The sequence below is a fragment of the Toxorhynchites rutilus genome, chromosome 2 (genome assembly GCF_029784135.1).
Source record: "Toxorhynchites rutilus septentrionalis strain SRP chromosome 2, ASM2978413v1, whole genome shotgun sequence".
Lineage (NCBI taxonomy): Eukaryota > Metazoa > Arthropoda > Insecta > Diptera > Culicidae > Toxorhynchites > Toxorhynchites rutilus.
In genome coordinates this window covers 49535985-49548430 of record NC_073745.1, presented here as the reverse complement: position 1 = coordinate 49548430, position 12446 = coordinate 49535985, and the positions used below count along the sequence as shown (strand labels likewise).

Genomic DNA, 12446 nt, shown 5'->3' with positions numbered 1-12446 from the left:
GTGGGATTTTCGATCGATTCGAATTACTGAATGCAACATCGCGTCAACTTCAAATCCGATCGGGTTCCTGAAGAGGGGTGAATGTTCCGATGGTTTCGATAGGTAAGTTCACATAGAAGAAGTTTTAGGAATGTTCCAAACAGTATCAATGTTTTATATGATGACAATTCAAATAATCGTGCTGGTGGAAAAAAGGTAGTGTTCGAAAGAGCTTCCGCCATATGTCCGTTTCATAAACACACCAAGAATGTTAAACTTTTTCATCCCTACAAAACTTTGGAAAGTACTTTTTTTTGTGAAACATTTAACCGATTAATTCAATGAATTACAAGAAACTGCATTAAGTATTCGATGCCTGGATGACATTGTAAAATTGAACATTCAGAAGTTGCCCTCGACACAGAAAAGGATAATAGTATTGCGCAGAGATTATGATCGCTGAGTTACTACACAGAATGTAGGTTCTCAGTTATATGTACCGGATACTGGAGTTCTTTTCAGAATCGGATACTGTTCTACAATACAGATGGTGGACAGAAACCGGTGAATACCTTGATGGGAGTTTCAGAGGGTTCCATATTGGGCCCAACGCCTTGGAACATCGCAACAACGGTAATCAGCGAGACTCTCCAAGAAGTGAATAGACCACGATGAACCATAATGAAATTTTGTATTTTTTTCTTAAACAAAATGTTGTACATGTTATGTATTGTTATACTTTATCCAAACAAGCTAAATCGCATTGATTGATTCAAATCTTGTTCCCCAAATTTTGCCATCTAAAAGAGAGCAAGTAAAGTTGCATCGAAATATAATTTGAGTACATCCACACCATTGCGAAAAAACCCTAGCCACCATCAGACATAATTCTATCTAAGAGACGAACAAGGGACAGACAAAGAAGCGGTTTAAAAATATTCCCCTTATGCTGCAATTTGCGCTTTTATTCTTTCATTCTCAGAATATGCACAAAAGAAAAATGTACAGTACTGAGCACGCGTTGGTGTGTGCACCCAAACTAGCGTTGGCAGAAAACATTTCTTCTTCGACAGAGAAAATGCTTTTTCGTGTGCTGATGAGTGAAATGAGCAAATAAAATGTTTTTTGTGTATGGGAGCAGACATTTCTTTCTCTCAGATTGAACGTCAGCCAAAAAAAAGTCCAAACGATGTCAACGGGGATCGAGCTAAGGCCGGCTGGAATGCAAGGCTATTTTACACGATCACTCTATTCATATAGCTGCTGGTGCTGTTGCATAAATGGGTGATAATATTACATCATTATAAAATAAAGTTGGGAGGTGTTTTCTAAGAGTAAAAGGAGAGCATTAACGTGAATCTATATCCTTCTCGGTCTGGTCCGTGTATGTGGCAAAGTGTGCGAAAAGCTCTAATGCGTGTTTATTTGCAATGCGTCTCTTGTTTCGCTCGCTAATGTTGCTCTTATATTGCTATAGCATATATATTATACAAATGATATGCCAGTAGGGAGGAGTAGCACATTCTCTGTTATGTTTGGGCTCATTCAACATAATAAATCGGGATACCAAAACATTTGCAATTAATTTTGGGTGTGGAAGCAGAAGAGAAATATGAAGTTAACTATTACATTATACTTCGCTTTCGCATGGATTTTTATTCTAGTCTCGTTCCAGCCTACGAGCCGTCTTAAGAGATAACTTTAAAATTCTCAAACTGTCTCGTAGCCACGTACCCACAAGGTTTTGATCTTCTAATTGTTTGAGTGTGCGTGCGTGTATTTGTAAATTTATGTGTCGATGCAAATAATGATGTCTGATGTCATCCACGGTCACCCACACGCATTATAACTTAGTGTAATTTGTGAAATATTTCTTTGTAAATGATGATGGAAGCGATAAGGATATAATTTTGCTAAAAGATATTGAAAAACTACTTGTATATTTAATAAGTTCAGTGTTTGAGTATCGCTCTAATCAACGAGCAATCAACAGTACATGTTAATGCTGGGAGTTAATTTGCAAATAGTATTGCTTCGCTCCTTTGTGAATGGCTTATGCAGCTCAGCGCAACCAACGTGACTAGTTCTAAAGTTGCCTTGAAATTTTGGAGAGTCTGCTATTTAGAATATTATTTACTGTTATTTATTTTCTGAGAACAAGAATACTCAATCGAGGCGAGCTTGCATTTGTTTGCCGAATCGGCTTAGCAAGAAAAATTCAAAAGGTGCCAACGAATTTTCGATTCTTACAAGGTATACAATAATTCACGATTATAACGCATCAAACACATGAAAGAGTCTGAGTAGAATTTGAATAATTCTCAGGTACTGTTCAGTTCTGAACATTGTTCTTTGCTCCAGTGAGACTATTACGACCCCTTTTTGTGAATGAATACTTTCTGAGTTACATTAACTTACAACCCTATGAAGGCACTAATTCTAAAACCATATAGCAGTTTATCAACATTGTTGATGCTTGTAAGACCGACATCGATATTTCTAAGGCGTCGATGAATATATTCTTTACTAGCTTGAGAATAAAAGCATTAACATCGCAAATGTTAATATGGGGCTTTTACGAGATGTTGGAATGGTGGAAGCTTTGCAGAACTGTAATTTGAAGACGGTGGAGGACTGGTTCACTGTCTGTTTTCAGATATACGAAGTTGGAATACTAACATCATGTTTTTATATAGGGCCTGATCACGAACGTCACTTCACGGTGAAAACGAAGTGAATTGTATACAACCTTATCACGGCCGTCACCGTGTGTGTAGATTCCAGAAGAGTTCATCCGTCGTGCCAACTTTGATGAACTCGGTGTTATTATGAATACCACGATACTGTCATGTCACGGAGAAAAACAGGTATATTTGTCACTTGTGTTTTAGATGGTGAAAGCTAGTCACGCGGAATGGCGTAAGTTTAATTTCGTATTTATTTAGCTTTTTTGCTAATAGTTTGAATATTGTCTTGGCTCGTTTAAGAAATAAAAGATAAACAAACCATAATTTACCCGCCTGGTGGTCTTTTTAGAACAAAATTCTGACGTATCCAGAGGACGTAAATTTGTTTATTTGGATTCGGTAAATGCGCTATGGGATGTAATTAATGATTAAAAATGTAGCTATGTATTTTTTATTTCTATTTTTAGGATTAGACTAAGAGAGAGTTGCAATACCATAAAATGGCAATGGAGGCCACTGGCCCCAAATACGATTGATTTGTTGATATTTTGAATATAAAATAATAACTGTAAAGTTTTTCCAACATTGCAGAGCTAGTTTTTGTAATTCAAACATTCACAATTGGCGGACCAGACCAGAATCAGGACGATAGTTATAACTTTTTACGTTATAGATATTTTCAACGGTATTGTTTTGAAGACATACTTTGAATGAAAGAACATTAAATAAGTGCTGACCAGTTTCTGTTCAAATAATTGAATCAAACCTCATGTCCCGTGTATCAGATTACACGAGAATGGGAAGGGTAAGAGGATTAAACTTCAGAATCTCATATGGGAGTAGCTCAAATTTTACTGATCGTGAGGTGGATAAATTCGCGTTTGTTCTGAGATATAGAAGATATTAAAATTGTAGAAACGGTTCATGAAAAATGATTCTAAATATGTCTCACTATTTAATCGAGTAAGACAGAGCTAAGTACAAGAGTTAAACATAATAGTCATGTTTTATCTCTAGCGTAAAATTACATTCCTATATGTTCAACAACTACATTATTCCCGCGCAACCAACTATTCCTCCTCATCTTGGAGCCAGCATTTGATTCAGCAAACTAATCATCGAGGTATAATCGCAAACTTGTCATTCTAAGACATACGATTAATTAAATGGAATATTATCTCATACGCTGTATTAATTTTACCTACATAACGTCCGAAACGTCCGAAACTATGCAACCGACACAGCGTTCAAACACCCGACATTATGCAACCAACATGTCTCTTATAAACGGGAATGAACACTTTCACTTCACGGAGTTCATTTTTACACGCAACTGTCCGTGACAATGATGATAGACACAAAAAGGTTAAGTGAAGTGTGAGTGACGTGAAAGCGTACGTGGCAGTGATGTTCGTGATCTGGCCCATAAAATGTTATTTTTTTGTAAATAGTTCATTAGTATCTCAACAGCTTGGCTCTACGTTATATTTCAATTAGAAAAACAGAAAAATCTGTAGAAGATTCGGATCTGCCTACTTGGAGAAAACACGAGAGAAAACACTTGGAGATTTAACACGATTACTATCGTCCGATGCCATATTGTGGGTTTATGGTTCGCTTTGGTTGAATGCAATTTCGGGTTTTTTACAGTCTGCTACACAGAATTTTTTTTTGAGCTGTTGTCAATTGCCCGAATGACATGTTCATTAGGGTGCCAATGAAAATGGTCATCTCTAATTTTAAAAAGTTACCTCATAAAAAATGTTCACCACCTAGAAGAAACACCCTATGTCAAATATTAGCTCAATCGGACTTAAGGGAGAGTGGCGCAAAGTGGTCGAAGTTTGAGTTCTTTGGAAATCTAAAAATCTGAAATCGGGATGTTCGAAATTTTTTTTTATGCCAAATGTCCTAAAATTGCATGAAACGTAGAAATCTACTGAAAGAAATCTCGAAATTTTTTTCATCAAAAATCGACACTCTGGGACAGTTTTTTTTTGGAATACGAAACGAAGCGTATGGTTTTGGGTACCAATCAAAATAATTATCTCGATTTTTCATTCGGAACTTGCTGCGAAATGTTGATTTGCACGATAATATACCCTTCGCAGAATATTAGCTCATTCCAACTTCATTTATTAGTGTCACAGACGTAAAAATTTGAGTTTTTTTTTAAAACGAAAAATCACCGAAAATCGGTGATCGGAAAATCGATTTTCAAAAAATTCAAACTTTGACCGCTTTGCGCCACTCTCCCTTAAGTCCGATTGAGCTGATATTTGGCATAGGGTGTTTTTTCGAGGAGGTAACATTTTGTATAGGGTAACATTTTGAAATTTTAGGGTCGATTTTTTCCCATACATTCATTGGCACCCTAATGTTCATTTTACAGTCGATGGATTATTATTTCCTGCATCCAATGGTGCAAATAACTCAATTTTGAAAAAAATGGCGGTTGCTTCAATTTGGCAGAACCCCGACCATATAATGTATTCGACAAAGTTCTAGATCTTGTTCGAATATGAATTTTTGTCGAAGACGTCAACCTTGTGTCATTTATAGTTTCTGGAGCATATGCCTTTTTTGTATGGATACTCCTGAAACAATAATGTTTAACTCGTAATATTTTTTCTGTAAATTCTCTGACATGTTCTTCACATGCTTCTAAATAGAAAAAAGTTTAAAAACGTGTTTAAATACGAAAAATACGTTTTAAGAAAAATTAATTTTAATTTTTCAAAATATTTATTGAAACGAATTTACACCGGTGATGAGACACGGCTTTACGAGTTTAACATGCAATCCATTCAGCGTGTTCGGAATAGAACCCATCCACTGGGTACGAACTGAACAAAAACAGGTTAAAGACGACAAAGCCGATGGTGACCGGCTATGTTAACCGATTTATTCGACAATTTTTCCGAGTTTGTGCTCTGTGACGCATCTATTCTCACCATTAGACAATATTATGAACGAATTTCTAGCCGAAAACTTGAATAAGTGTCATCGTAGAACCAGCGTATTCATCTGACGTGGCTCTGGTTTTTTTTCTTTATTTGTAAAACTCAAATTACCAACCTGTCTCCATTCGATAGAAGATTACGATTCCAGAAAATGCGTATGGGAAATGTTTTGATGATTTGATTATTCGTTGGCATAAGCTTATTATCACGAAAGGGGCGATACATTTTATCTACTTTGTAGCCGATACAATCAGTTTGAATGAATAACGGAAGTGTTTTGTCGGCCAATCCCGGTACATTCCTGACAGAGTGACGTTAATATCCAAAGGCGATAAAAAGGCGTAATCAAGGATGCAAAACTATGGAAGTTTTAAATGATGTTCATGACTGATGTCAGGTTATGTGAATTTTGTCAATTATGTTTCAGCTACGTGTGTGTACGTGTTTGCGTGTGTGTAGGTTGCGCCAACTCAGGCCGCGGTGTTTGAGAATTTTCCAGATAATTTTGTGGACATTTACAAGCAATTAGCTGTGTTGCATATACAGCACCAACGTGATACAAAAATTCAAATCTGTCTGTGTGTGAGACTTTAAGCGGATAATACCTTCCTTTGCTGTCTTGCAATGATTTAAAATATGTGCACCACCACACACGTGTGTTTTGAAGCGCCCATGAAAATACAAAATAAAACAATTAATGGGTGAAATTGGAGGGGTGCCAAACCTTGCAACAACTATGAACGTAATACAATCAATCAATCGAAATGAGCTAAGCGTGATAACGGGGTTGCGATCGAAAACAGCAAACGTGTACTCACGTGATCGAGTGTACCGCGATCTCGTGTCCCTTGCGGTGGGTTTCCTGCACGGCCGAGTAGTTGGTGTACTTGTGGGAGATGAAGTATGTCGCCTTGATGTCACACCCGTTCGGGTTCTTGCGCTTGCCGTTGAAGATCTCCTTGTAGAGATCGATGTTGTTGTTGTTGATGGCGTCGTCAAAGGTGATGGTGATCATCATCGGGACGTCCTTGGCTGGCAGGTCTCCGGGGATCGTGGTGCCGTCCTCCGAGCAGAAGCAGTCCGGCAGCACGCACACGGCCGGATCACAAGGGGGCGCACGATTTGGATCGCTTTCAATGTCTGTAGAGAAGAGAGAAGGAGCAACGGGGAAAGAAAGGAAGTTAGATCTTGTCGTCTAGCTTGCGGGGTGGTTGTTTATTTTTCAGTTCAAGGTCCAATACACGCAGAATGCGCAAGATTGACAGGCGGTCTGATCAGATTAGATATCATGTTTGGTACCGTGTGGTAGACATGGTGGCCATGCAACAATGGGATGATTAATCGAAATGAAGGTTCTCATAGGCAATGAGTGGATTTCTCATGGGTTCCCTCACAATCGTGGCGAAACAAAAGAAAAGTAATTTGCTGCAAGAGGCGCTCTGTCGTACAGAGCGTCGTTGCGCAAAAGCGCACCTCGTTTTGCATGCTTTGAAACCATTCAATAACATCATGAGATTACCTTAGATTTAGAAAATGTTTATGTATAGTAATAAAAATATAATTAAGAATTCGGCTCCTTTAAACTTATGTAACTGAGCCTGTAAAAATAAACGAATTTAATAAAAAAAAAAAAATCATGAGATTGTTGTTTCGAGATTCTTTTTTTTCTGCATTCTGTCGGCATCTTAGTATGGCGTGATCTTAATTGCTTTCTGAGGCGTTAACACTTTTTGCTTGCGCCGTCAAATGAATCACATAGTTTGCAACGGTGGATGCGTCAACACTAGTCGTCCTTGTTGAGGCAAGCCAGTTTCCTTGTTCCTGGTGAGGTCCGGTTCTGTAATTGTTATTTTTACTTCTAAGAATCGATTATTGATACCCGACAAATTGCAGCTTAAGCTGGTCAACAGGAGTTGATCTAAACACTGTAATTTTCGTCACCAGCTATGCATTTATGAATCACATTGGCGGTCCTACAATGCAGGCACCCAACTCTCCCGGCAGCACCCATTTTACGCGCCATCGTTGTGACCAACCTTAAACCTGGTACGTACCATACATACGACCCTGTGGTTCGTCAGGTCATCGTTTACGTAAGCCGCTGCGCTGATGTAAGCGCACAGGATCCCGGTCACGATATAACGGCAACACTTTCCCTTTCACATGCTATTGACCGCCGTGTGCCATTCGGCGGGCATCATCGAGAGCATGGGGCATGATTCGAGCAATCATCATCGGGGCAATAGGAGTACATAATGGCTTCTGCTTTCACTCGCAGGCTGCTCTTTAACGGTATGGTATGCAATTTGAAAAATGTGCAGCTCGATTCGGCCGATTTGTGGCCGGATGCTGCAGAAGAACGATTCAAGGTTAATTGCAAGCAGAGAGGAACGAACGAACGGAACGAATGTGTAATTAACAACGCCATTCATCGGTTGAGCGATGATCAGGAACTGTTGAACCACTCTTCCGCGGTCGAAGAGTTCAAATGTTTCCAACGATTGATGGATGGACTTGATGCGGTATTTGACCCACCATGGTACGACACCTCGTCTTTAGAGGGCGGGTAGGCAGCAGTTGCAGTTGATCGGAAAATAATGACGGATTCTGTCTGCGTCGTTGGTAATTTATGCAGATTTGGGTACCGTTACATCGTTTTTTTTGTCGCCGTCGTCGGTGACGAGAGAAAGAGACATGGTAATTAACAAAGCAAGGTATGCGGAGACCAGTATCACTTGTAATGTCCATTTAACGGGAGTTTCGTAATCATATCACTACCCATACCAAGGGCCCGCATATTGTTCGTGATTTGCATTTTGAGCAGTCGCATTCGATTGTACCGGCTTGGATCGGGAAAAAAAAGCATGGGTAGTGTTTTGTCATGATTAGTTTATTAATGAGGTGTGTAACCGATTGGTCTGTTGGCGTGGTGTAGAATTGATTGTTGGTTTGTGTAATGATACGGCCGGGGTAATGCTCGGTGCACTGTGGCTTGATAACAGTAATTAGTAACCCTCAGAGGACACTTTATTCACATATGGCTTTTTAATTCGATTTGCGGCCAGTATGGAAGTGTTCTAATTAAAGTAAAGGTTAGGGCTGCGATTAAAACATTTATCGTTCTTGATTAAATTAACATTTTATCCATACATTACACGATAGCGTACAGTTCAATGGTTAGATTATGTCTTTTCAAGATTATTTGAAATTTTCTTGAGTTTATTAGAGATATACAATATATATTTATATGATCTACCGATTAGCCGTTTACAATCAATGTAAACTAACATTTTGCTATATTATTATTTAACTTATATTATTATTTTATTACTAGTCGTTTTCGAGTCATGTTTTTGACATTTCCTCAGAATTTCTGCAAATTAGTCGTAGGACGTATTCAGCTGCACTTTGTATTTTATATTATTTGTTTGTAAATAACAAACAAATCATCCTCAGGCATCACAGTTGTGAGATATATCCATTCCGTTTAACATGCAACCGGGTTTGCGTAAGTCGAAATTCTTAAAAAAATAAACAAATGTCTCATAGTATCAAATCATGGCAATGTCAATGTCAAATCATGTTGAAAATCTTTTTAGTGCATTATAGATAATTATATTTGATGAACAAAGCGTATTGACTACACGTATGATGTAACTTTTATAGGCTTATTTATTTTTTGGATATAGTAAATTTTATAGTCACCGAACTTTTATAGTTTTGGGCAAATTGTTTGTGGGCGTGTCGTAACTCCTGTACAACCGCCCCCAAAGTTGTCCTCATGGTTTTCACATCCATAACACTTCGATATAATAGGGTATTTTTACTACATTGTGTATGCTTACTAACGCTAAGCTGTTTATCTAAATATTTGTTTAAATGTATAGTTAAAAATTGCATTCATAAATAAAATACAGATATCAATACAGATTTTCTGAGAAGTAATTAAGATGAAAAGATTGTTTAAACCCGAGAGACCTGAATGACCGGAAGTCCACTAGAGAAAAATTCTTCATACTGCAAGGCGCTGCAATGGTTTGGTACTTTTGACTCTTTGTGGTCGTTTGTCTGCTTTCAGCCACCACAGCAAGAAACCATGCTAATCTTATATTTTACTCAACCAAGTATCAGTTTATGCTTTCCCTGAACGAAGCTTGATGTCTAGTGAATCTGTTCACGAATCAAAAAGGTGCTCCTATGAGTAACAGATAACGGTACTCAGTATCAAACAAAGTAGTCATACACACAAGACAACACACAGTGCGTTGAATGCATAGGAATGTGGGACAAAAATCACACTAGCAGAATTTACCCATTGTAACACTTTGGTGTGAGAGAAAAGATTGTTCATAAGTATCAGAACGGCTGTTTACATACATGTCTCATGTTATTTGAATAATCGCATGAATGTCTCAAGGGACAAAATATTTTTTATATAAAAACATCACATTAAAATACATTGTTAAGTTAATACATCTGTTACATATATGGACTAAAAAGTTTATAAGGTAAACAATAAAACATTTTTTTTTGCATTTTTTTTCCATTTTTTTAACGATAACAAAAGTTGCTTCACTTTCAATGCTGTAACTCACGAACCAATCGACCGATTGCTGTCAAATTTTGACATGTATCCATTGAAAGATGGTGCTTTGTGATAGTGAAGTAGATTTTTGCGAGAGGTGCCATCTAGACGTCAACCTTATGAACTTTTCAGCCGAACTGTTATAGTTCACAAAAAAAAGTTTATTTTTCATGATCTTGCATGTGTGACTGCTTTTGCAAGTAAACAATCTATCTCTAGTTTTTTCTTATTCATATAAAGTTTTTACCATTTTGGAAATTTTGCAGTTTGTTAAGAGTGTAAACTCGACATCATTTTCTCATCAATATTAAACAAAATAAATAGATGTGATATTCGTGCTCCCGTGGCCGAGTGGTTAGCGTCATAACTAACATGCCGGGTGTTCGGGTTCGATTCCCGTTCTGGTCGGGGGAATTTTTCGTCAAAGAAATTTCCTCCGACTTGCACTGTGATCACGCGTATTCTAGAGCTTGCCACTCAGAATGCATTCAAGGCGTTTTATTTGGCATAGAAATCTCAACTAAGTACTAATAAAAATGACGCAAGTAATACTATGTTGAGACGGCGAAGTTCCTCTAGGAACGTTAGTGCCATTGAAGAAGAAGAAGAAGATGTGATATTCAATAAATATTAGGTTTATTTTTGAAAAAAAGCTATAAAATCGCAATTTAATTATAAAAAAAATTAAAAAATCAGTGTGATGGAACAATCTGGTGACTTTCTACTCAAGTTGTTCAGCACACTCACACCCCCCCCCTCTTTAGAGAGGAAAAGGAGCGTCTAACCACCATTAACAAAATAAAACCTCCATATGCCAATTTTGATTCCATTTGCATGCATGTTTCATTTCTATGGAGGCCTCCCCTTAGAAAGGTGGGAGGAGTGTTGAACCACCTTAGAAATGTTTCTTGCCCCCTGAAATTTCCACATGCCAAATTTAGTTCCGTTTGCTTGATTAGTTCTTGAATTATGAAGAAATGTATGCTTCATTTGTATTGCAGTCCCCCCTCCCCTAGAGAGAGGGGAGGAGTGTCTATTCACCATAGAAACGTTTTGTAGTGCGCCTGGAACTTAATGATTCCAATCCTAATAGTTTATATCGGTCGGAATATGGAGGTAGATTTGCTGGATCGTTCCATGGAAGTCGTCTCAGAGCAAACCGTAAACAGTTTTTCTGCACCCGTTCGATTGACAAAGCGTGAACTACGTAATGGGGAGACCAAATTGAAGCAGCATACTCAAGAATACCACGAACTATCGAATACTAAGTCTTCAAAGCTTGAATATCGGTGAACTCGTACGCATGACGACGAATGAATCCTAGTACACAGAAAGCTTTAGCGGTCATAACGCCCAAGTGCTTGTTGAATATGAGCTGAGTATCAATCATAACTCCGAGTTCACAGATTTCACGGGACAGTGTGGTAACGTATCACATTAGATTCGTTGTGGCAAAGCGATGCTTTATGAATCCATGCTGACCGTCGAAGATTATACAGGGTGGGCCATTTAAAGTGGAAGGATTTGTTTTTGCAATAGCAAAGTAAAGAAGTGGAATTTTAAATTTTTTTTTTGAAATTCATTTATTTTGGTCCAAGGAGATTTGTTCTAACTACTTTTTGATTATGATATCTCGTAAATGACCGCCTCTGGCCTTGACCGCAAAATGTGCCCTTTTTTCGGCATTTTCCATCACTTTGCCCAATGTTTCGGCCGATATGGCAGCAATTTCTTGTCGGATATTGTCTTTCAGCGCAGCCAGGGTCCTTGGTTTACCAGTGTATACCTTGGATTTTAAATATCCCCATAAAAAAAAGTCAGGAGGCGTCAAATCAGGTGATCTCGGTGGCCAGTCATAATCGCCGTTTTTCGATATTAATCTTCCGGGGAACATTTCGCGCAATAATTTGGTCGTGGCAGCCGCTGTATGGCATGTAGCGCCGTCCTGTTGGAACCAGTAATTGTCCAATTCATTTTCACGAACAAATGGCAATAAAAAATCGGTGCCTAACTCTTGCGAACGATGGCGACCTGATGTCGATGGAGTCTCTGCAACACTGGCTCGAACGGCATCAATATTCTCGTCGAAACGTCTTGGTCGTTGTCTGGACAGATGACTGGCATTACCAACACTACCAGACGATATAAATTTGGCATATAATCGACGTATAGTGTTGTCTCCAGGCGATGTTTTAACTTTATTTTTATTTTTCCACGCACGTTTAGTTAACA

At 38.2% G+C, this 12446-nt stretch overlaps 1 protein-coding gene across 1 annotated transcript in view; it reads right to left on the bottom strand.

The window, feature by feature from the left end:
* The window catches only part of LOC129768080 (chitin deacetylase 1), a 51905-nt gene that overhangs the window by 3916 nt on the left and 35543 nt on the right, over positions 1–12446 (bottom strand). Inside the window, exon 4 of the mRNA XM_055769494.1 lies at positions 6448–6769. Coding sequence (XP_055625469.1) covers positions 6448–6769 — 322 coding nt within the window. The remainder of the gene's footprint in view (positions 1–6447; positions 6770–12446) is intronic.